Below are 25,613 nucleotides of genomic sequence, written 5' to 3'. Positions count from 1 at the left end.
CCGACTTCACTAGTTCATATACACTACCTCTGGAACTCATCAAAGTAGGACCAGAGAAAAACATTTCCTCGTCACACTCCGCTTTGCTCATTTGCTGTGTTTTTACAGCACCTGTTTAAGATAAGCCAAAAGAATTAGGGTGCGCTGGTGGGATCTCAAACAGAGTTGCTGATGGAGATAGCACGACACATTAATCAAACAGCAGCCATCTGATTGACTGCAGGAGGGATGGGTATACAGAGATGCAGCAAAATAGACATATTTGCTGTTCATGGTTATAGTTACTATGCAGATTGTAGCACTGTAGTGCTAGAGCTGTAACAGGGGTGTCTCTCAGCACCTGTCTAGAGGACCCTGCAATGCATAGATCCTGTTATTTTGTACCTTCTGTAACATGCACACACACACACACACACACACACACACACACACACACACACACACACACCTTACCATTAACTTATTATCAACCACTTTTTGAACTCAACCACAAACCACTGCACCAAAAGCATATGAGCATGAAGATCATTCTTAAATGGTAGGGTAAGCATCACACTGAGCACTTTACCTGTCTACCAGTTAGGATGGGAAACTGGGCCCAGGTCAAAGGGAATCCATTAACGTAACTTATTGGTCCTGGATTACCACTGGCACACACTTTTTAATATTTCTGATGCCCTGCTCTTCCATACATTTCCCTACATAAGCCTTATTATCCATTAACTTCTAACTAACTAATATCAATTATTTAGCAACTACATTGAAAGTATGGAACTGTGACTAAGTAAATTATGAGAGTGAGGAACTGAATTATGAGCCGGATATACTATAGAGCGTACTGCGTTGTTCATATTATGGCAATAGACGGGAGACAGAAGACCAGATGTTCAAAGTTTCCCAGTGGAGCAGTCATTAAAAACTGGACCACTGCCAGCAGCAACGACAGCTTATTGCAACGTCTAGCAGAACGTTCAGGTAGGAGTTCAACTTCCCCATCTTTTGCTATCATGCTGTAGCAGCGAAATAAATCATGGGCCCGCTGAAAAGGCCATTGTTCAAGTCCAGGCACACCTGGTTGTCCTTAACAACAAATTAGAAGACCATGAAAAGAATAACTGGAACTGCCAATGCTCTGCTTTCTTTATCCTTTGTTTTCACTGAACAAGAAAAGAAAACGCTATCACCAGGGCAACATTATGTGACAATGAACAACGGACTAACCTATTTTTAAATACCAAACACCTCATGGACCCAGCTTGGCTTGTAACTGGTGCTCCACACACACAGGGGTTCAGTAATCAAATAGTTTTCGGTTCTTTGCATTAATAACACTGTGTGTCCTTGTTTTAACACCAAGATGTGAACAAAGCGTTGCTAAAAAGCTGCTAATTAACTCATTAGAGCAACTGGGCTGGCCTGTCTGGCTAATCTACCTACCAACAGCACACTGAAAGTATGCAGAGTGAGCCTTACTAATCATATAACTCTCTCTCCATACTCACCCTTTAACCAGCTCCACCACAATGAAGTCGCTGCCATCTCCAGAATTGAAGAGCAGCAGGCCATCGGGGCTGGTGGTCTTGAACTGGAAGAAGAGGTGCATGGAGGCGTAGGCCTGCAGGGTGGACAGCGCAAGGTAGCTCGCTCTGCTTCGAAAGCTGACCGGGTCAGCAACAATGCGGCGCATGCCGAAGCGGGCGTTCAGCTCGCAGTAGGAGATGTCTCCGTTCTTGCACTGGTCCAGGTACGGCAAGCCGTTGAAGTTGAGGCCCTGCAGGTGGCCGATGAAGTTGGAAGGCATGACTGAGATAAAGCGCCGCTCCGTCATGATGCCTGTCTCGATGTGGTGGAACTCCAGCTGTGTGTGTGCTCCGCTCATCTGGCCTACAGCAGGAGTAAGAGTGTTTACTTTAAATAAAGGTGCCAAAGAGGGTTCTTCTGTTGTAACAGAGTTTAGAGCCACAGGATAACCACTCTCAGGGCTGTTCAAAAACAAATTTACCTACTTTTTCCACTTTATACAACTTTACATCCTACTTCACTTTTCCCAGACTTAATCAAGCAAATGTGTTTAGTGTCCAAAGTTGGCTCCTATAGTTTTGCTTGAGGCTATAAGGCTAATAAACACTAAAAGACAACAGTCACCTAAAATACATGCTTCAGCCAGGTCAGCTTTATTAAAGATGTGCAGACTATTGGTGTGGTTTAGAGCACAATATGACTGTAAACTATAAATATGACAAACAAACCTGAATGCTGGGGTTAGCCATGTTTGATAACAGGGATCAAAACACAGCTCTGCATGTACACACATCACTCAGGCAAAGAAGCTTTAAAAATAAACAGTGTGATACTGTTTGGTCGGCTGTGGGAACTGTTCTGGTGTTTGCCATAAATAAATAAAAAATAAGATTAACAGTTGATTCTCAACAAAAACAACAGATACTGCAGCAGTCTGTAGCATCCATATGCCTCCGTGATGTCTGTGGCAGATTGAGAATTCAGCACAACACCTGTTACCTAAATTGTCTGCCGATAAGTCACACAGACAATCCTGTGTGACCTTAATGAAAACCTGGATGTGGTTCGAGCAAATTCTGAAAAGAATGTGGGCATCGGGGTGGCAGAAGTATAAAAATATGTGCTCCTAAATGTACTTAAAAAAAAACACAAGTGAGAGGATTTCTAGAGCTAACAGAGCTTCTAATCCAAGTGACATTAAACGTCACGAGTAATATCTTAATATCAGCTATTTTATACAGCAAAAAAAAAGCCAAACTAACAATTGTGTTTACTGTAAATGTGAGTTTTAGCCAGTTTAACATAAAGTAATATAATGGCTATATACTAAACATATGCTGTCCTAGAACAGAATATTCAGGGTCAAGTATAATGTAGGAACATTTACTTTAAAGAACATGTTTTTCTTTGTTTTTTTATTTATTATTTCATTTAACAGCCACTAATTAGTCAAATTAGTCATCTTATTTGGACACAAGAAACTGTACCAGATTTAGCCAAATGGCTGATTGCCGTGGGCTAGGCTGATTTATGATTAATAGATATGATGTTAAGCTTTCCACAAAAAAAGGCAGCATTAAAAGGAACACAGCATACTAGGCAACTCATTGTATAATAGTTTAACATATTTGCGAAACATGAGAAAAACATGATAATATAAAAAAATAAATAAGTAAATATTTAAGCAAGCAAGCAAGCCATTTGCTGAAACGCTATCAGATGAGCCAAACCTGAGCGGCAGCACGACTGAGGCTGAACAGGCATGTACAGTTTAAGTAAAGAGCCCTTATAAAAATAGCTGCTCTTTCAGACTGAATACAGAACTGAACACATTAGAAGTCAGAAGAGAGATCATTAGTGTAATATGTGTATGTGTGTACGTGTGCGTGTGTGTGTGTGTATATTCCACCCACCCTCCACAGTCACATTGTCTACAGAGAGCTGCAGGCTCTTCCCACGGCGCACCACCTTCACAGAGTGCCACTCGTTGTCATTCAGCTTGTGCCCTGCATATAGAGTCTCCGGTCCTTTACCTACGATGAGAGAGGGTCAAAGTCACACATCGCCTCAGGCTGCCTGCCTCATCAATACACTCTACCCTCCTCTATCCTGCAGGCCTAGAAGAGGTTGAAATGCTATTAGCACTCACTCAATTTATCTATATTTCTCTCACACACACAGCCACACCTTACACATGCATCATTTACTGTTAAACTGGTCATATTTGGAATTTTTGTGAGAGGTCCACCTATAGCGCTTGTCTGGTTTTATGCAGAAAAAAAAACAAAAACAATCTGTAACGTTAAGACTAATACACCAATCAGCCATAACATTAACACCACTGACGGGTGAAGTGAAAACATCTTCAGCTACAGTGGCATCGGTCAAGGGATGCGTGTATTAGGCAGCAAAGTGAACAATTAAATGCGGTAAAAAATGGCAAGCGACAAGGGTCAATTGGTGATGGCTAGACGATGGCTAGGGTCAGAGCATCTCCAAAACAACAGACAACTTTTGTGGGCTGTTTCTGGTATGCAGGGGCCAGTACTTACGAAAAGTGCTTCAAGAAATCACAAGGACACTTGATGTGATCCATAGAGGCCCCGTTTTACAACTAATGTCTCAATGTCAGATACAACAGGACGCATTCAGAAGTCATGTGTAGTAAATGCCTTAAATACCCAGGTGTATACTCTAGTGTGGTGGCACAAGGGGGATCTACTCAATCTTAGGCAGGTGGTATTAATGTTATGGCTGATTGGTGTTTATCGCCACTTTCAGGCAAAAGCATTATCTCCACTTTTTGACATAAAGTTGTTCTTTACAAAACATTAATTTTACATTGTGTAAAATTTCAACTTTCGTTGAAAACTAAATAATTTTTTTCCCATTTTGTAGATAAAAGGTTTTTGCGTGATAGTGACAACATGTAAATGACCTCTGTTCAGACTGGCTCATTTGAAATGAAAGCAGTCCAAGCTAAAATGTACGGTACAGCCTGCTACGGTCAGACAGAAATCCTGTCATAAATGTAAACGTCATTCACTCCTTTTCCGATGTGTGGAGCGGCGATCTGTGTTTCTTGACAGCCAGGAATAGAATGAAAATACCCCACATCCTCTGCTCTGATAGCTCTGCTACAGACTGTCTGCAGCAGTAATAACACTCTTTATCAGTTCATGCTGAATGGGCTGTCATATGTAAACGGGTTCATGGTTAAGACTTCACAATCATGAACCCAACACAGGATCTTCTAGTAGATGTGTTTCCATTGTGTGCATTGTTTATTAAGCAAATAGGCTGTAGATCAATGTATTTTTCTGTTTGTTGACGGAAAATATCATGTCACAATCTCCTAGGCAAGGCTGTTTCGCCTTTTAGCTGCAGCACAGGGCTGTCTGAGGATCCGCTTAAAGATTTACATGGATGCATGACAGCAGAGGGAATATGCAACATCATTCAAAAGCCTGAGATTACAGGTATTAAAGTATTATTGATATGGCAGCAGTGTAATACAGGCTCTCGTCACATCCTCAGCAGCTCAGGGGGTTAATTGAAATTAGGTCATGGCAAAGCAGCAGCTTCATCTTCCACCGTGCAAACTGGGTACTGACTGGGATGGCACTTCAAAGAACTTCTGACACCAGTGCAGCCTAATCTAACTGCCAGAGCCAGGCTGGCCATCCACTGAAGTTGATAGAAATGTGTGTGTGTGCGCGATGTGTGTATGTGTCAGTCTAGTCCACACACATTTTGCAGTTGCATTGTTTCAACACGTTGGAACCCAGGGGAACCGAGCATGGAGCCTTGCTGGACGCCGACTATGCTTTCTGACATCAATTGGCCCTCAAATGCAATCTACCCCACCAAGGTCACAAGAGACCGGCCAGTCAAATGACATGCCTCCCACTGTACCACCAGATCCACCACCAATGTGCTTTTAGAGAGGGGATGCGTACACATAAACTCACACACTGCTCACTTCTACTTATTGCAAAAAAGCGAGGCGTGTGGCAGCCCTAGTGTGGATTCCATCAAAAACCTGAAAGTAAGAAGCAATGCTTGGCAATGTTTGATAGATATTCATTAGATCCAGCATATCGGGGTGTGTTTGTCATATGCTTGCCCTAATTAGCAGCACTTCTCTCAGTTCCTCTCGAAGATGAGCGCAGGAAGCAGAAAGGAGGGGCGCTGACATTCTCACACCTTCTGGCACACTGCTAATTAAATCTAAGCTTCTACCCGCCCCAATTTAATCTCAAGAGAATGTACATGTCATCTTTTTTCAACTAGTGTTGATTGTTAAATGTAAAAATAAAAATATGCAAAAGACATCTAAGAGTTAAATGTAAACGAGTCATCAAAATGTGACGGAGGTGTATACTTCAGCTTCGATTCTAAAGATTCAGGAACCCATGGACATCACCAAATGCTGAGTTTCCTTTCTTGAGATGCTTAGTCAGGCATTTGCAGCAGCCACATTCAGTTGCTGCTTAGTTGTGGGTCTTCAGTGTCGTCTCCAGGATGTAAAAAAAAATTCTTATGGGACAGGTGGCCGTGAACGCTCAGGTTACCTGTGTTAGGAAGCTTCTGAGTTGATTTTGTGGTCATACCATAAGGGTTCTATCTGCAGCCATACATGCTCATGAGATAACAGTTAATATTGGTTTCATCTGTCCAAAGAATCTTGTTCCAGAACTGGGGTTTGCATCTTGAAGTAGACTATCTCCATAACTTGTCATTAAACAACAATGGAATAGGCCACATCTCACAAAACAGTTTAAATGCAATATTTGTGTTAAACCCTTTGAATTAAAGCTTAACGTCCACATTATATTCATATCTTTGCTACTTAATTTCAAGTGCTAAATTACAAGAAACAAGTAACTGTCCAAATATTTAGGAACCAGACTGTTAATACTATGACTATGGCTTACTTATTTGTGCAATACACTTCAGACATACAGGCAGTGTTGTTACAGTGTACATAATAAAAGAAAACCAGAGAAGTAAATAAGTCATGGCCAGTTAAAACATCAGAGCCAAAAATATGAGGGCAGTGGCCTGCACATCGAGCTCTAGCCTGTTTCAAGAAACTCTGTGTTCCCAGGGCAGATCCCCAAATATTCAAGCTCGAACTTTCCTCCAAAGTGTTCAGACTTCTAGATGTCAGTACTGTATCACTGGTGACCTGTTTAGCAATGTAGGTGTAGAATACAAGTTCCAGTCCTAGGTCCTCACATTGTCTGGACTTAAACATATTTAAAAGACTACTGAGTAAAAGATTTACCTTGAAAGAATACATCATTTAGTTAACCTTAAGCCAGCAGACATCATTTAGTTAACCTAAATGTTAAAAGACATGATCTATGTTATCCATGTGTTAGTCATTCTCTGGCCATTTATCAGTGGTGAGTTTCTGATCACAGCACCCCTGTTGTTTATTTGGTTGGGCAAATCGTAACCCAGCAGAGAAGACAGAAGAAAAAAACCCAGAAACCCTGATACTGCTGTGCCTCATACACTCCGGGCCAGTACCAGTGCGACATACAATAATGCCAAGCCACTGTCATGTTGGGTTCCATGCTGTGCAGCACCCAATAATTATCTAGCTATGGTCCAATGGTGGTGCCTATTTAACTATTAAATCCCTTAACTTTAAAAGGTGCCCTAGAATGGAACTGTATTTACCCTGGAATGGTTGAATAATCAAAGTTCTGTACTTGGAAGTGAAATACCATGAATTTCAAACACTGTTGTGTCCTTTTTCAAAAAACTATATATATATATAAAACATAAAAGTTGTGCTAGGATATGCTGCATGGCTCCCAGCAGCCAATTAGAGTAGAGCTCATTATTTACCATTATTAACCCAAAAGCCCTCCATAAAAGGAAATGTCTGTTTAATTAAGGGCTGAAATGTTTTAAACAGATGTATAATGCTGTATTTTTCACCATATACTAACTTTTGTAAACCTCAAACACTAAATAAATGCATTCTATGGCATTTTTTAAGTTTGCATTTTAAATTATAAGCAAGATAATCTACTGCAATTACATGAAATCACTGAAGTGTCACTTAAAACTCAACCTGAACATATACTGTTCTTTCCTTCATATCGGTGATACCAGCTCCAACAAATCAGTGTTTTTTCAGGGTAATTATCAGCTGAAATAGGTGAGTTTTTTTTAGATTGATTTCCAGGAGGAGGCCACTGTTATATTCAAAGCCCACTATGTAACATAATTGCTCATTCCTTATGCAACCTTAATGTAAGTGTTGATTTTTTTGCAGGTGCAGTAGACAAAGCTTTTAAATTTGGTGTAATTTCAGCCAGACAACTGCATAATGCAAACCTCTCAGGAGGCAGTGTCATCTGCAGTTAAATTTCGATGAAATTACTTTTCCTGGTTTGAGCGCACAAAGTCAGCGCTAGGCTGTTTAAAATGCACAACATGGTGAGGTCAAAAAAGGGACTTCTACCAGATGGCAGAGGGCTCTAATTTAGTATAATTTACTTTAACTACCGGTGATTTCTATCTATTTAAAAGTCAATTAACATTTTACTGTCATTAAAACTTCCATCAGTCTAAATATGCTTGTCACACCCAATGACAAACCGGTGGGAGTGTCGGGGGGAATACTCAATCCACATGAGCCGAAGATCAGCCGCTCTCCATGCGGACCTTTTTTTAACCTACTGTCCCTGTGTTAAAAGCTTTAAGCAGGGTGTCACCACACATGCTGCATATTTTTTAGTGATCCAGAAAGGATCTTTCCTCCTTTTCACAAATACTGTTTCTGCCTTTCATCAACATTTTAACACAAAAATCAGATTCATCTATTCAATCAGCTTGAAGATAGTCTCATTCTTCAGTAAAGCAGAGAGCCCTTATTTCAGACTGGTCTGAGAAAACAACAGTGGTGAATGTTGCCATCTGGTGGTTTGCAGCAGGATCTTTAATGTATGGTCTTATGGTATAGGACTATTTTAGACATGGCTGAATATAAAAATGCCTCTGCTTATATTGTACGTAAAAGTAGAATTATGTACAACAAAAAAGTAGCATCATCAATCATTTGTTTTTATCTACTTTCATTGATTTACCTTTCAAAAGACAAGAGAAAAAGACCATTGCGGATTGCGGGCATTAGGCTTGGCTACATACACTGAACATTACAAATGCAGGATATATAAGAGTGCTGGTACTCCATTTTCCTAGTACTGTATTTTTAAATTTCCCTTGTCTTGCAATTAAATAATATTTGCTTATAAAATAGTTTAAACTAAAGTACACAATGATTCAGACTGTCAAATAGTGGTTCTTATAAAGCTGTATATAATTACAGTATAACAGTAACAGCACATAATAGTAGGTAATACTATTGTAAACCCCTCTGCTTACATTACAGCCAAGCAGAGGTGTGTAAGACTTTTGACACACTCCTGTCAAATATATTTGCGTATGTGTTTGTGTAGTAAACTTGTGCAGTGCAGTCCATAGATACCCAGCAAGTGAGCACAATTTTGATAGTTTTGCTTCACATTTAAAATTTTTAAAGAGGCACAAATACATTATATGTCCAACAGTTTTAACACACAGTAATCAACATTTCCTCCGAAATCCCCCTTCACAGTCTCTACTCTTCTGAAGACAAGGCTTTATACTAGTGGTTGAAACACTGCTGTGAGGACATGATTTCTGTCAGCCGCAAGAGCACTGGTGAGGTCAGGTACTGATGTTGGATGATTAGCTCTGGATCACAAATGGCACTCCAAGTCATCCCAAAGGTATTGGATGGAGCTTCATCTCTCCACAGAACAGTGTTCCACTACTCCAGAGCCCAATGCTGCTTAATACCCTTCTAGGAAACACATTTGTCATGCTCTACAGTGTCCTATTCCATGGGCAATGCAGTGCAACCTGGGTGCACCTAATCTGATGTGTCTGAGGTATCTAGATACTTTTGGACATATAATGGACCCATTAACTAAAGCTAACAACCAATTTATAGCTCACCAGATGCTGGGACACTTCCCTGGTGATGCACTGTCAAGCTCTTGCTCTTTCCAGGTATTTTTTGCTTTAAGAAAGTTAAATGCTATGTGATCAACTCTCTGGCACATCAATAACATTCTGCTTTCAGGCCCTGAAAAACTCCATAGGTGCTTTTGTAGTGAGATTCAGATCATTGTTCTGCTGCAAGGTGAAGAGCTTTGAGGCATCTTGTTGTTAATGAGTGGTTAACATGCTTCTGTTCATTCAATATCCATTCCAGCTCCTGTCATCACCAGCCACGTCATCAACAAAGACATCAGTAAAGGCCAGCAGCTGTGTATGACCCATTTCACCATGTTTTACAGATAAGATTGGTTGCTGTTTAAATGGTATATGGTATATTTCTGTACATTTTTGGTAAGTATACATCGCAGCATACACTGGTTTTTTTTTTTTTTTTTTTTTTTTTTTTTTAGCTCTACAGGCCTTCTGAGTACATTTCAGCACACTGTAGCCTGGCATTTCTGTTCTTGAGGCTTACACATGGTTTGCATCTTCCCAACTCAGGCTGCTTTGACATGTCCGAGCCTACAAACTGGATAGCGTATTTGATCTATTCACCAGGCATAGTCTGCCAGGCCGACTAGTGCATTTTTTACAATATGTCAGACAACTGATTCTGGCCCATTTAAAGTTGTGGCCTTGTCTCTGGTTGATCTATCCTGATTTTTCAGCCTTAGCACTGGTGCATGTTAAGCATATCTCATGAAGAAAGACTTTCGTCTTCATGTTAAAAAGACAGCATTGGGAGACTGCCAGTTCTAATCCGTAGTTCTAATGTCGTAGCCATCCATGGCCAGGCATCCAAGACTGCATAATTAATTCCCCCAGTACTTAACTGGACCTTAGAACTGGACAGTTAGCATTCTGCTCAGATTGTGTTCAGCTCTCCTGTGTTATTGCACTACCAGCTGTTTGAAAAAGACATGACATGCAACATGGTAGCACCTAGCGCCTCAGTGTAATAGAAAACTAATTATTAACTTGGGAGAGTATATGAACTATTCCACAAGAACTCAGACTGTCCAACGTCTTACTAGTAAGCTCTAGTAGTAGCTAGTACCTAGCAACTAGTAAAAGCTGGTAATAGTTAGTGAGCCTAACTAATCCATCTGTCTCCATCTGTAAAGAAAAATGGTGCGACCAGTCTTTACAGATGTAAACAAGAGGTCTATGACCTAGAGGTCTGCTACCCAACCTGACTCTGAGTGTCTTTTATGTAGTGGATTTGTTTTTATGTAAGGTACTGTGACTGCATTTCAAGCACTCTTGCATGTTTTTCGTCTCACATACTCTCCCTCGTTGTTTTTCTTGCGCCTTCCCTCTTCCCTCACGCGTTCTCTCTGTTTCATGCTCTCAGTATGGTAGCAGTACCAGTCGGGTCTATTCAGGACGGGCTTAAACTTGTGAGTACGGTTCAGGTGCAGACCCCTGCATCTTGTATCTTTCCTCTGAAATGACGAGATCAAATTTTCTTCCAACTACGACTTGTGTCTGCTGTCTGGGTATTTATAGACCACACTACACTGTAAATATGCTCTCAACAAACATGGTGAATAAGACATGTCAAATATGACCATGTGGGAGTGTCCACACATACATTAGAACCCATATTAGAACCCAAATACACTCGTACAATTAAACTTTCTCTACTTTCTCTACTTACCTGCTTTCTGCATCCGACAGCGCTTATAAATGCCAGCTTTATTTGAGCACATGCCTAAAGCACAGTACTACAGTTAGATTCTGTCTCTGTAGTAAAGGTGCACGTATTTGTCGAAAAATATGTGCGAAATGTGTCCTCCGCATTTAACCCATCTGGTAGTGAACACACACTCACACACACACATGTGTTAGGGGCAGTGAGTACACACACACACCCAGAGCGGTGGGCAGCCAACTCCAGCGCCCGGGGAGCAGAGAGGGTAAAGGGCCTTGCTCAAGGGCCCAACAGTGGCAGCTTGCCGAGCCCGGGAATCGAACCCACAACCCTGTTATCAATATCCCGGCGCTCTAACCGCTGAGCCACCACTGCCCCAAATCTCCTCCTCACTGAGCTGAGGCTCAGGGGATCATATACCAACTCAGTGTTCGAAAAACTGTGAGGAACTCATGCTGCTATAAAAAGAAGCATTAAATGGGTGGTTATGCTTAATTTGAAACACTGCAGCAATTTGGGGTGTTTTGCGGAACAAAAGCGATAGAGTTTGAGAGTCAGAGAGGGAGGGAGGAGAGAGGGAGAGGGATGCAAAGAGGGAACACAGTCGGATGGGAATCAGGGTTAACAGAGAAGAAAGCGAGAGAGAGAAAGATGTGAGTGACCTGAAATAGAATGGTTTTGGATTCAATGGTACAGACAGTTTTTGTTAAAAGAAGAAACATTTTGTGTATGAATAAAGAAAGCACTTACTAAGATTACAGTCTATCCCGATACAATCTGGTGGAGAGAGAGAGTGAGATGGTGAGATTTAAAAAAAAAAGAAAAGAAAAAGAAATTAAAGGTTTTTTTTTTTTTTTTTTTTTTAAAGAACATCCTTCAAGGTATAATCTGCAGACAATCAAACAGCATTGCATGAAGCACACCATCCGGGGACAAGCTGAGAGTCAAACCTGCCCCTTTCACACATTTCCCCATCCCCACACACAAGAGCTCAGAAAGGCCAGTTCATCGTCCCCAATTTAGGAATGAGTCCAATGAATCAAACTTCTCACAAAAGGCATTCTTAGAGTAGAGATGTGATGCACACTTTATTTTTATTGTTAGGCTGTTATTATTATTATTATTATTATTATTATTATTTAAAGCAGAGCTAAAGGGGCATTCATGCCTGAAACTAGCGTTTAATATGTTGTCATGTTATTCGGTATTCTGTGGCGCAACACTGCATGATACAATTCACAATTCAATATATTTCACGCTTCAGTTCATCAGTGTTCTCATACAACCTGCAGTGCTCAACCAATCCTCACTGCTACACCCTAAGCCAAACAGACCTGTGTATAGTACTCATGACGTGGTGTTAAACCGAAACTGACATTTTTTAAAACCCACTAAAGAGGATTCCATTGTATATGAAGAGCCATTGAAGTGTTCATTTGGACAGTGTGATATACAGGGAACAACATTAGCTATGTGGCTTCCCTTTACCAGCCAACAGAAACAAGCCAAAAAAAAATAATAAAATAGCTTTCTCTCCAGTATTCACCCCAAAGTCCCCTCAATCTTCCATATTTATCTGCCGGTACCGATCTGATATTTGTGTTTGTAAAAACAATACAGCCACACGGTTTAGATAAGTTGTGCTGCAAATTGATACTGAAGTAAAAGCTTTAAGCAAAAACTATTTTTAGTAGCAGTTTCTATAATGGACTGATTAATTTTGTTTAGTAGAGACTTTTCTTAAAAGCACTCTTTGATAGTGTGTTTAATATCCTATAATCCAGTCTGACTCTCCTCCCTGACCATTCAGTGAAGGGGTTTTCTGATTTGGTTTTCTATAATGTGTGTCGATAAGCATTAGCATTAGCCTCCATTCAGTTCTGAATGCTCTCTGAATTTTTTTTACCTGCTGGTAAAACATAGCATTTCAGCAATAGAATTATAAAGTAATTTTGCAGAATCGAAACTCTTTTATTTACCTTCTGAGAACATCATTATACTGCGGACAGCTGGGAATAATCAACCCATTAAAACATGCCTGGACCAGACCTGATCCACTGGATCAGATTGGGATGCCCCTATTCATTAACATATTAAGTGTTATTCAAAACATTTATCACAATAGACAAATTGAATTAAATCAAATTGTGAGATTCAGAAGACACTGAATCAGTTACTAAAGAACTATAGTAGAATCAAAGTCTACAATCAGTGTTTCATATCAATATCTCCAATATAATGCTAATAAATGAGATTTAAAAGTGCATCAGCAGTCTCCTTTAGAAAAGCTTGATACATACAGACCCAGCCGACCTGTAGAACGTACATGGAGAGGAAATCACTCTGCCCTTTCTGAGTCTTCTGGAGTGGATGGAGTCAATAAAGGGGAAGGAAAGGGCAGTCTGCACCAACAGCCAAGTGCAAGAACACTGAATTAACTAACCAATCTCCCTCTCGTTCTCAGAGACACTGAGATGCACAAGGATACGGGTGCTTTTTTTTGCCACAAATTCAATAGAAGTAATTTACTCCATTCTGTTTAGTAGCCTGAGAAACAGAGACACAGTTCTTCTCATACATAAACCTTCCTCTCTTTAAACTGGCTACTGAAAACACTTGAGGGCAGGAAATGAGCTAATGCCAGCAAGTGCAAAAAAGGTATGGAAAAAAAAAGCTAGAAATGTAGTACGTCATTACCCGGTCATTAGACAGAGCTAGGGGCTGTCACACACCCCACAGAAATACCAAATACGCTCTTAGGTGGCTTTTTTATTGTTTTGTTTTGGTCATTTTGTGAAGTAATAATGAATAATGAGGAAGACTGATCTAAATAGTGAAAGCACTTTTGGCTGTGGTGAGCTCTCCAGTTGTCAACCGCTACAGAAGAGTGAGCACAGACAACCAGGGACCAGCATCACTGAGCAGCTGCACTGACCACATTCACATCAGACCACACTATTGCCTTCCCAATCATGATTCTGTCTCTGGATAAGAACCTTTTATGAATATGCGCCATGTAAGTCCTTATTATTCCCGTCTACATGGTTAGCTCTAAGGTGGTAAGTCTCTGCTTATTATCATAAGCATACTGAACAGGATTGCATGCTTTAGCCGTATTTTGGACAGGAGAGAAATTGAAGGAGAGTGGAAAAAATATTACATTCAGCTAATGCAATATTCCTTTCTTTTCCTTCGAACAATCTTTCTAATCACTATGTTGGCGGGCAGACAAGAGTGGCAAGTCTATATGAAATGGAGCAGAAAGCCACTAATTGGGGCATCTCAATTTGCTGCCGTAGGCTGACGAATGTATGCCGCTTATGCTTCAATCTCCATCGCACTTCAAAAATATGTGCGTACTTGAACCGCATCAAATGTTCTAAGATGTTTTCATGCTTTCCATTTTTGGGCTATTAGAGGCATATGCAATCTATCTTATTCCGTTTTTTGGGCAATTGGAAGGAGGGCTTAACCGAGATATGCTACCGAGAATAAGATGTTTATGAATGCTATTTATGCAAGAGTGGAATGTGCATGAAAATGTGGTCATTTTCCCTGAGCTTTTAGCAGAGTGGATAGGAAGGCTCTGCTCTCAGCACTGCTGAACTACAGCTCCATACACTCCAGCGCGTATACAGCCACAGACTGCAGGCAGAGCATCGGCCACAGCTCTGGGGACAATGGGGAGCTTATAATAACACCATTGGATTTTACAGTTCAAAGTCTTATTATCCAGTACTCTAAATCCAAAAGTGAGCTGGTCTCTTTGGTTGTCTGCTCCAGAGCTGCAGACATGGTAGCCATTGAAGGCTGCAAAGATAGAAAGAAAAGGAAGATAGAAGAGAAGAGAGAAGAAGAGAAGGGGGAGGTGGGAGCACAGAGAAGAGCATGAAAGAGAAAGAGCAGAAAACAGGAGAGCAGGGCAGAAGAGAAGAGCAGAGTACAGCAGAGAAGATAAGGGAAAAGAGAGAAGAGCAGAGAAGAAGAGCAGAAAAGAAGAGGGGAACAAAGCACAGAGAAGAGCTGAGAAGAGAAGAGCAGGGCAGAAGAGAAGAGCAGAGTACAGCAGAGAAGAGAAGAGCAGCGAAAAGAAGAGAATAGAAGGGCAGAGAACAGAAGAGCAGGGCAGAAGAGAAGAGCCAATAAGCGCAGAGAAGAGCAGATAAGAAGAGCAGAAAAGAAGAGGGAAAAAAGCACAGAGAAGAGAAGAGAAGAGAAGAGAAGAAGAGCAGAGAAGAGAAGAGAAGAGAAGAGAAGAGAAGAGAAGAAGAGCAGAGAAGAGAAGAGAAGAGAAGAGAAGAGAAGAAGAGCAGAGAAGAGAAGAGAAGAGAAGAAGAGCAGAGAAGAGATGTTCCAAAGGATGAAATGAATTCTGGAAACCACAGGAACCCATTTCCCAGTGGCCACCGTTAGCAAACAGTGACCTCTACTGACTCATGTCTCAGCACTGTTACTGCCCTGGGAAAGCACCCAGAGACCACACAGAGCCATTATTAAAGGTCAAAGGTTACCTAGGTTGACGGTGAGTTTAACTCTTCCCCCGTCTAGCTCCAGGCGCAGGGTGTCGGCGGACTCTGAGGAGGTGGTGGCCATGAGCAGGCCATAGGCCCTCTGGGACATGAAGCGTAATGAGACGTCCTCCGCCTCTGTGTGCATGGCACGAGGCATGAGCACCTTCATGAACATGCTGCCATCATAGCTCAGCACCGTCGACTCTGAACAACAAGGAGGAGGAGAGGAGAGAGGGTCAACAGAAACCACCTTAGTTTTAGTTTCATGTTCAGAAAAGCTTTGGGGCATTTGTTCATAGCAATTGTTGCTAGGTTGGCTGAGCTCTACAACATGTTTGCTAAAATCCCATTCAATTTGCATAACCTGCAGATTGATTTGTCTATAATGTTGCCATGTAAGAGGATCACATGACTAACCAAGCACTTTATTAGGAAGACCTGTACACCAGCTCACTTATGCAATTCTAATCTAATCTAATCAGCCAATCATGAGGTAGCTGTGACATGCTCAAATAAGAAACTATGCAAAGGGTTGAGCACCCAACAAATCTAAGCTCTTAGACCTTAATTACCTTATTAGGGCTATGAAATTTTCATAAGCAACATTAGGAAAGTCCAGGTGATGCACATATTAAAGAACCTCAAAACATGTGCTAACAATCAGCAGCCACTGGCTCCTCTAAGCAATTTAAGCAATGAATGTCCACAAAGCGGGAGAAGTCTATAAGAAGATAGCAAACAGTTTTCAGGCAGCCATGTCCTCAGTTTGTTATACAATTATGAAATGCTATTAACAAGAATGGTGGAGTTCAAGGTAAAGACAAAGAAGACCAAGAAAATGTTCTGGGAGAATTGCCTGTATTGCTAGAACGGCAAATCAAATCATTGTTCGAGCTGCAAAAGTGCTTCAGGACAATTTCTAGCGCGGTGGTGCACTCTTCTACTGTACAGCGGTGCCTGCACAAATTCGACTTTCATGGAAGAGTCATAAAAAGAAAACCTCACCACAAAATCCAGTAGTTTTCAAAGGAACAACTAAACTGATGCATTTTTGGAAAACAAGAGCTGTGGCCGAAATTGAACTTCATGGCCGCAACGAGCAAAGGAATGTTCGGAAACAAAAGAAAAACAAAAGAGTGCAGAATTTCATTCCAATTCCAAAGCAAGGGGAAAGATCATCATGCTTCAATTCAAAATCAGGTTTATTGTCACGTCACATGAACACAGGTGTAAAGGTGAGTTAAAAAGAAAACTAGGTGCTTTTCTCTTGCAGGAAAACACAGATATAAAAGGTCAAATATAATAAGTAGAATACAGATATATACACATTTGGAAATATGGAAATATACACATTTTCACACACTCTATATACAATATTGTACTGTTTAAAAATACAAGCTGTTAATATAAGTTATGAATGTACAGATGTTAAACATTGCTATAAGGCTCTTATAGCCACTTGAAAGAGTCTTAGTGGTGTGCAGTGTGACTGGGCTGTGAGTACAGGTCCAGGTGGTAAAGTGCAGGATGCCGAGTATGTTTACATGGGTGAAGTTGTGATGGGGTCTGTCTACAGAGTTCCACAGTAGTAATGATTGAGGTAAGGTATAAATATGGGCAATGGAATTAGCCTGGGGGAAGAAGCTGTTTCGGAACCAGCTTTGGGCTTGTGTTGCAGCCAGGGGCACAAGGAACATTTCTCTGGTAGAAGGAAAGAGGGGGTTCACTTAAATACCAGCAAATTCATCATAGCTTCTAGAACAGGATAATGATCCTAACATGGACCCTTTGTGGTCTAGGCAAGGTTTTGCAATGGCGCTCCCCCAAGTCCCCCAACATAAATATTGTTGGAAATCTGTGGAAAGACCTCAAAAGAGCAGTGCATGCAAAACAGCCCAGGAAAATCACAGAACTAGATGCCATCTTCAAGGAAGAATGGGTAGCCCCCCCATTGCTGACCACATAGGGTGTCCAAGTGTTTGCATCAGGCCTTCTCCCATTGTTCTTTTAAACTGCTCTAAAAGATGAGTATTAAAAGTAATATTTCTATTTAAAAACTCATCCTTAAATTTATACCAAATATATTTTTACAGTAACAGAAATTTTGATCAAGGGTGGCTAAAACAGATTTAGTCATTAGATGGGGTGTCCATATATTTTAGACCATATAGTGTATCTGCTAGCAAGTAATCTGTTGTAAATGTACTGTAAAATACATCAGAGAATAAAAGGGTTGTACTGTGCCATCTCTACCTGTGATCAGTATTGAACTAAATTTTAACAGTGGCAGGAAGAACACAACTGAGAGGCAAATCTATTGATCCCAAATAGACACACACACTCAAGTAAATTTAATAGGGTCTGCTGTGCTCATCCAAAATGCTGCAACTTTCACAAAGCAGCACCAGCGAATGAGGTAAAGCAGCCAATTTGAATTTACAAAGTGCTACAAGGCGCTTTTTGAAGGGATGGGATTATTAGAGAAGGAGAATGTTCTGGTGAATTAAAAAATGCTTGTCAATATTATTTTTCAAGCAAGAACTGGGTTACTTGGATACTTTTTATTATTAGCACATTCTTATTCAACATCACATAATCCCACAGTGTAATAGCATCCAAAACTAGCCTCTCATTGAAAGAACTGATTTTCTGAGCAGGATGTAATCCTATTCTGGTCATTCTGAATAGCAATAATCTTGTCTCGCATCTTAATAGTGGACACTAGAGTCAAACTAAGCTTCCATCGAAAGACACCAGAGGGCAGGAGTGAGTTAGAAATGCCTGTGCACAAAAACATAAATAAATAAATAAATAAAACGAACAAAGGGATCGGTGAATTTGAGTCACTGTGAATAGGATTCCATTACCGTGAGCCAGTGTGATTCACCAACGCGCCACAAACAGCGGAGCAGCGTGGCATTACTCATTTCTGCACGGATCACAGACAGCAGGGTTTATGATGCCCCAAATCTTGAAGCCCCTCACTCCAGTCTGGACTTCCATCACATACTAATATTGTTTTAAATAGCCTTTAATATTTTTTTATCAGACGCTGCATTTTGGAAGTTAGTTAGTGCAGGCATTTTAAGATATAATCTTTGAACATAGGATTTTTATGAGACAATATTGCTAATGTTTATAGGTCTAGATCACTGATGATTTTTATCTGATAGAGATAAAAGACTTACGGTGCAAAATAAAATTTAATTGTGACTGCCTTAAGGCATGCTGCATTTGCTGCTTAGTTAAGGCTTATTCTAGCTTCTAATGCATGTTCTAGCTAATGCTAGATAATGCTAAACAATACACGTGAAGGACAATGATTTTTCATCCTTTTCTGCCTTTTGGAGATCAGTCTTCTACTCAACTATTCATAATAACAAATTTTGGTGATGAAATTTTTGCATTACAGTGGCATGCATTGTTCATGTGTAGAGTAGTGAAGTAATGGCTGAATACTAAACATTGTGTTAAATGTATCCAATAATGTATTCAGTGACAATCCATAAAAAGTAATGTACACTGAATACACTTAAAATGCACTTCATAAAACACGACTTGTTAAGCTGCTAATTTTTACTTAATTCACACTGTTCTTGTTTCATGAAAAATGTGCTTATTGCTTAAATGAAACTCTTGCACCGCTGCCAGTGGACCCTTGAGGAAACTATACTTAGTGTTTGGATTTATCACAAGCCTCCTGAATTTTAAATCCACTACAACAATGAGGCTAAACTTATCGTGCACTACTAAGGATCTTCAATGCTATCATTCATAGAAAGAGCGGAATAGAACAGTAACACTGAGAAAAATAACTGATCAGCACAGCGATTTATCAGTCTACTCAGACTTTAGTAGAGCTTAGTAACACTGAGATAAATAACTGATCAGCACAGTGATTTATCAGTCTACTCATGCTTTAGTAGAGCTCAGTAACACTGAGATAAATAACTGATCAGCACAGTGATTTATCAGTCTACTCAGGCTTTAGTAGAGCTCAGTAACACTGAGATAAATAACTGATCAGCACAGTGATTTATCAGTCTACTCATGCTTTAGTAGAGCTTAGTAACACTGAGATAAATAACTGATCAGCACAGTGATTTATCAGTCTACTCATGCTTTAGTAGAGCTTAGTAACACTGAGATAAATAACTGATCAGCACATTGATTTATCAGTCTACTCAGGCTTTAGTAGAGCTTAGTAACACTGAGATAAATAACTGATCAGCAGAGTGATTTATCAGTCTACTCATGCTTTAGTAGAGCTCAGTAACACAGATAACTGATCAGCAGAGTGATTTATCAGTCTACTCAGGCTTTAGTAGAGCTTAGTAACACTGAGATAAATAACTGATCAGCACAGCGATTTATCAGTCTACTCAGGCTTTAGTAGAGCTCAGTAACACTGAGATAAATAACTGATCAGCACAGTGATTTATCAGTCTACTCAGGCTTTAGTAGAGCTCAGTAACACTGAGATAAATAACTGATCAGCACAGCACAGATCAGCATTGTATTCTGTTAGATACCTAATCCTTTTTACCTAAAACTGTTCATAATGGTAACCCCAATGCAATCAATAAAGTTATGATTTGATGATGAAACAGTTTTACAACATTACGATATGATGAGGGCAGTAGAAAAATGCCTATTTGCAAAAGTTCTATCCTTAACTCAAAGACTCCTGTTTGGCCAACTGCTTACCGGTTTCGCAGTTGGGCCCTAAGAAGCCGGTGCCAGAGCAGTCACAGATGTGTCGGTTCCAGCCCTCGCGGCAGTGGCCTCCATGTGCACATGGCTCAGCGCTGCAGCGCCGGTGGGTTTCACGTGTGCAGAAGCTGCTGACCCCTGCTGCGCTCTGCAGCTCTGCCAGACGCCGCAAGTCCCTACTGCGGCCATCTACGAACAGATCCCTCACGCAGCCTACAAAGCCCAGCCGCAGCGGTGCCGTCCACACCTCAGGGGGAAGCAGCAGGCCCTCGTTTTCATCGGGCAGGCCCCCCAGGTACATCTCCCCATCCAGGTCCAGGACTTCACTGCCCTCGTTGGTGGAGAAAGGCATGCTGCGGCCGTTTACTGAGACAGAGCCTGCAGATAGGGGTTAAATTAGGATTGAGAAGGTAACAGAAGCTCTCCATGTGCCATTTTCAACATTTATACCAGAGAAACTTTATTAAAACTAGCCGATGGTCAATTTATGTTAACAATTATATCTTGCTAGCTAGGTCAAAGAATGGCCTTTCAATGTGATTTGTAACAACAAGTTGGCAAAACAATAAGGATTGAAATTACACCTTAAAACACCTGTACTCATGGAAGTAGCAATTACAGCCAGCAAAAAATACAGTGAATATCGTTAGGCAGGCCCAGCAGTCCTATGTTGTGGTTTATCAAATCACATGCATTTATGTAAATTACAAAGCTGAAAACAGGTCACTGGAAAAGAGAACAGAGATCCGCTAAAAGGATGGATAAATATATTTATTGCGATGTTTGCATATATTCTGGGAATGTACCACAGAAGCAGACATATCTGATTTCTACAGTAGATGTATTATCTAAATGACTATCTAAGCATAGCACTCTCGCCACTTTTATTTCATTAAGCAAAAAATGTTAATGGAAGGTTTTTATAGTTACCAAAAACAAAACTTTGGATTTCCCAACTATTCTCAGCTACGAAATTCTGAATCTCCAGTTTTCAAAATAAACTGAATGGAATACCCAACTGCTAAACTTAACAAAGCAAAATCTTTGACAGTTAGTAATTGGGGAAAATTATATGAATTTTGCATTCATCTGTTTTGATTGCTGTGTGTGTTCCTAATAATGTAACCATCTTGACACCCTCTCCCCTTCACATCCCTGCCCCTGTTGATGAATGTGTTAAAGGGCAAATAAAAAGTGGATCACTTCAATAAATGAAATGGACTCAAACTCAAAGCTCAGTGGATCACTAAGAACATTAAGAACGTTTTTAATATCACTCTTATTTTAATCGTGGGCAGATAAATAGCTTCTATATCTTCTATATATTATCTTTTCCCAAACAACGGCCAATAGTTTTTAATACTAGATTCATTAGATTACATAATTATCTTCAAAATAATAAAACATATATCTTTTTTCACCAGCATGGACTAACAATTAATAGTTAAGCACTTAAAGGCAACTTTAAGTGCGGTTGTCACCGCTCATTGTTGTACGTCTAGACTTACAATAAGTAAGTATGCATGACCGTATCTTAATTCAATAATTATTATAAGACTCACTCTTCAGTCTAATGTGCAGATTCAATGGTTTTAATGAATCCTTCATTTGTAAGTAGAGGATGTGTTTTATTACAATTTGAAATACAAAAGTTTTGTCATTTGTCAGAGCAAACAGTTCACACTGAAGTGCAGACCCAAACCTCTCCTATAAATAATTGTGTACCTCATTATGCAAAGAAACATAAATGGTACACAACACGCATGGTTGTGTGAGTTCAAAGTGCTGCAACAAAGATAGAGGCGCAAGATCTCTGAATGTAAAGTTTCATCTACATTTTCTACTAATCACTAGAGACGCTAGACATGGCAGTTGGTGTAGCAGACAGTGTAGTATGGTGGGTTGGTGTAGTATAGACTTCCTATAGCAGACTACAGCTTGATTCCATGCAACACCAATAGGTGTCCTTGGGGCAAAACTTGTAATGCTCCTTGACCTACCTCTGTAAATTGAATTGTAAGTCAGTCTGGATAAGAGCTTCAGCCAAATGCCATGAAAATAAACATCTGCAAACATTAACATTTTCTGCATTCATTTCTGGCCTTAAACAAGCTCACACTAGCCAGTACAGGGCTAGCTGACAACATGGATGACAACAAATTCTAAATGAGACACGCAATGTAAAGAGGACTGTGTTTATACTAAACACACGACAAATAAGTGTGACATAATTTTAATGTTTTTAATTCCACTGTCTCATTATGTTTCTTCAGGAATTTTATAGGGTTGTTGATGTACAACTTTTTCACTTCACAAAATATCTGGTGGGTGATGAGACAAACATGTCCTGTTTAAAGGCTGAGGGATAATGAACTAATTGCTGTAACAATTTGAAACAGCATGAAACAAGACTGAAAATGTAGTTGTTTGATTGTGAAAATTGGCAGAACAAGAGGAAGATGAGTCACAAAGTTATGTATAACGTACCATGCCAAAAACAAAATGCCTGGTCAAGCAGTGCTACAAGGAGAGGGGTGAGTGGTGGGGTGTAGCTGTCTAAGGCTTGTCTATCAGTGTGGTTTATTACACTGACTAGTCTAATGGATTTCACGACGATTGCATTAAAAATTATTAATATTTTCATTCAATTATTGTACTGGACCTCACTTGCGCTTGCCATTTACATAAACCAAAGGTGAGACCTGGCCCAATTTAACCCCTGGAGGCAGCAAATGGAAAACAAAGAGGAGATGCATTTGTTCCCCATGCAGGGCTGAAGTTGTCTTTAAATAATAATGAGGAGTGGTAAGTAATATGAGCATAATAACCTGGAGCCGTTGGGGTTTAAACCTCGTGCTGAAGGGCACAAAGGTTGTGTTCATAAATAAAGCAGTGGCATCAGTAGCTGTAGCCCTCCAGCAGTATAGCAGCATCACTTGCTATCAAGCCCCCACAGGACTTTGAACCAGAAACCCTGTACTCTCTAGTGTGGTACCTTAACACCTTTACTCCTGAGCCTCTGCTACCCATAGTATAAGCTCGGATTGACAAAGACAATCGATTCATATGGCCGAGGTAAAGAGAAAAGGAAAGTGATTCACACTGATTGCCGGCTCTTTTGTGGGTTTGTAATCCCTTACGTCGTACATCTGAGGTAGCAGACCTTGCTGGAGGAGAAGAGGTTTTAGTAGTGGATGGATTAATAGAGAATAAGAGTCTCTGAGCTCTACTGGTAGAGAGCAGGTCCCAGAGATATGCTAATGGCTGCAGATAGAGCTCAAAAGGACAGTGCCAGCCTCAAGCAGCTCAGCACTAGGCCTGGGTGATTTGGCGATATCATTATCACAAAATCAACAGTGTTTAATAACATTATTCTTTAGGTTAAGACGGGATCTGCGACTTTTACTGCTTAATTGTGGGGGCATGGTTTCAATACACACTTCAAAAGAAGCAACTCATTAATAAGGCTCAGTTATAATCAGCTATTATTGGTGTATTGGTGTAAAAAAAAATAATAACTACAAGCACGAGGCTTTGAAATGAAGGAATGCGCAAACACAATAGCAAAATTCATTGCAAAATGGTTGGCTTCAGTATAGTGAAGAAATCTCCTTTTAATGCTGATGCTGACAATTGACTATCAGTGGCAAATATCTTGTATAATATAATGTTACAAGAGCATAATAATGTTTACATGGATATATCACAGCCCAGTGAAGGTAAAGTAAAATATTACACATATTACTGTTTCTCTGCATACTTTATTAGCCTCCATCAACCCTGTTCTTCAATGGTCAAGATCCCACAGGACCCTGACCGAGCAGGTATTATTTGAGTGGTGGGTCATTTGTGATGATGTGTATTGCGCTGGTACAAGTGGATCAAACATAGCAGTGCTGCTGGAGTTTTTAAACACCTGTTAGTGACACCACAAATATCCTGCCAACAGCGTCCTGTGGGCTGCGTCCTTTGACCACAAATAAAGAAACAGAGGATGACCAACACAAACTGCAGAAACAGATGAGCTTCTGTCTCTGACTTTATATCTACAAGGTGGACCAAATAGGTATGAGTGTTCATTAGCGTGCATTAGAGAGTGAACATAGTGTTTAAAAACTCCAGCAGTACTGCTGTGTCTGATCCATTAATACCAGTGCAATACATACTAACACTTCACCACCACAGTGCTGAGGATGGCCTACAACCCAAATACTACCTGATCTGTGGTGGTTCTGTGGGGTCCTGATCATTGGAGAAAAGGAGGAAAGAAAGTTAACAAAGTATGCAGAAAAACAGATGAACCACAGTCTGCAATTATAGAACTGCTCCTAAATTCTAAATAGAGCTGGTAAAATTGAGCTCATGAGTCATTGGTGGTATTATGTTGAAATACATTACAGAAATATTGCCAGTACCAAAAGGACTCTTACTGCGAGTCCTCCACATTTTTGCTCTTTATTATACCAGTTAAACCCAGGAAAGGTGTAAAGGAATACATACTACATTGCCAAAAGTATTCACTCTACCATCCATATAATTGAATTCTGGTGTTTCAATCAATTCCATGGCCACAGGTGTATAAAAGCAAGCACCTAGGCATGCAGACTGCTTCTACAAACATTTGTGAAAGAATGGGTCACTCTCAGGAGCTCAGTGAATTCCAGCGTGGTACCGTGATAGGATGCCACCTGTGCAACAAGTCCAGCTGTGAAATTTCCTCGCTACTAAATATTCCACAGTCAGCTGTCAGTGGTATTATAACAAAGTGGAAGCGATTGGGAACAACAGCAGCTCAGCCACAAAGTGGTAGGCCACGTAAAATGACAGAGCAGGGTCAATCACTGCAGACCTGCAAACTTCATGTGGCCTTCCGATTAGCTCAAGAACAGTGGCCGAGCAGCTGCATCCAAGCCTTACAACACTAAGCACAATGCAAAGCGTCAGATGCAGTGGTGTAATACACACCGACACTGGACTCTAGAGCAGTGGAGACATGTTCTCGAGTGACGAATCACGCTTCTCCGTCTGGCAATGCAATGGATAAGTCTGGTTTTGGCGGTTGCCAGGAGAATGGTACTTTTCTGACTGCATTGTACCAAGTCTAAAGTTTGGTGATGGGAGGATTATGCTGTGGGGTTGTTTTATAG

General features: G+C 40.4%; 1 protein-coding gene across 16 annotated transcripts in view; it reads right to left on the bottom strand.

The window, feature by feature from the left end:
• The window catches only part of nrxn2a (neurexin 2a), a 394,188-nt gene that overhangs the window by 208,503 nt on the left and 160,072 nt on the right, over positions 1-25,613 (bottom strand). For all 16 annotated transcript variants that reach the window (XM_072662789.1, XM_072662798.1, XM_072662800.1 and 13 more), the window contains 5 exons: positions 20,461-20,844; positions 15,754-15,957; positions 11,993-12,019; positions 3,435-3,554; positions 1,503-1,884 (listed from right to left, as the gene is read on the bottom strand). In XM_072662789.1, coding sequence (XP_072518890.1) covers positions 1,503-1,884; positions 3,435-3,554; positions 11,993-12,019; positions 15,754-15,957; positions 20,461-20,844 — 1,117 coding nt within the window. The remainder of the gene's footprint in view (positions 1-1,502; positions 1,885-3,434; positions 3,555-11,992; positions 12,020-15,753; positions 15,958-20,460; positions 20,845-25,613) is intronic.

Source organism: Salminus brasiliensis, chromosome 18 (assembly GCF_030463535.1).
Source record: "Salminus brasiliensis chromosome 18, fSalBra1.hap2, whole genome shotgun sequence".
In the NCBI taxonomy this organism is placed as follows: domain Eukaryota; kingdom Metazoa; phylum Chordata; class Actinopteri; order Characiformes; family Bryconidae; genus Salminus; species Salminus brasiliensis.
This window is presented reverse-complemented; position numbering and strand designations above follow the sequence as displayed.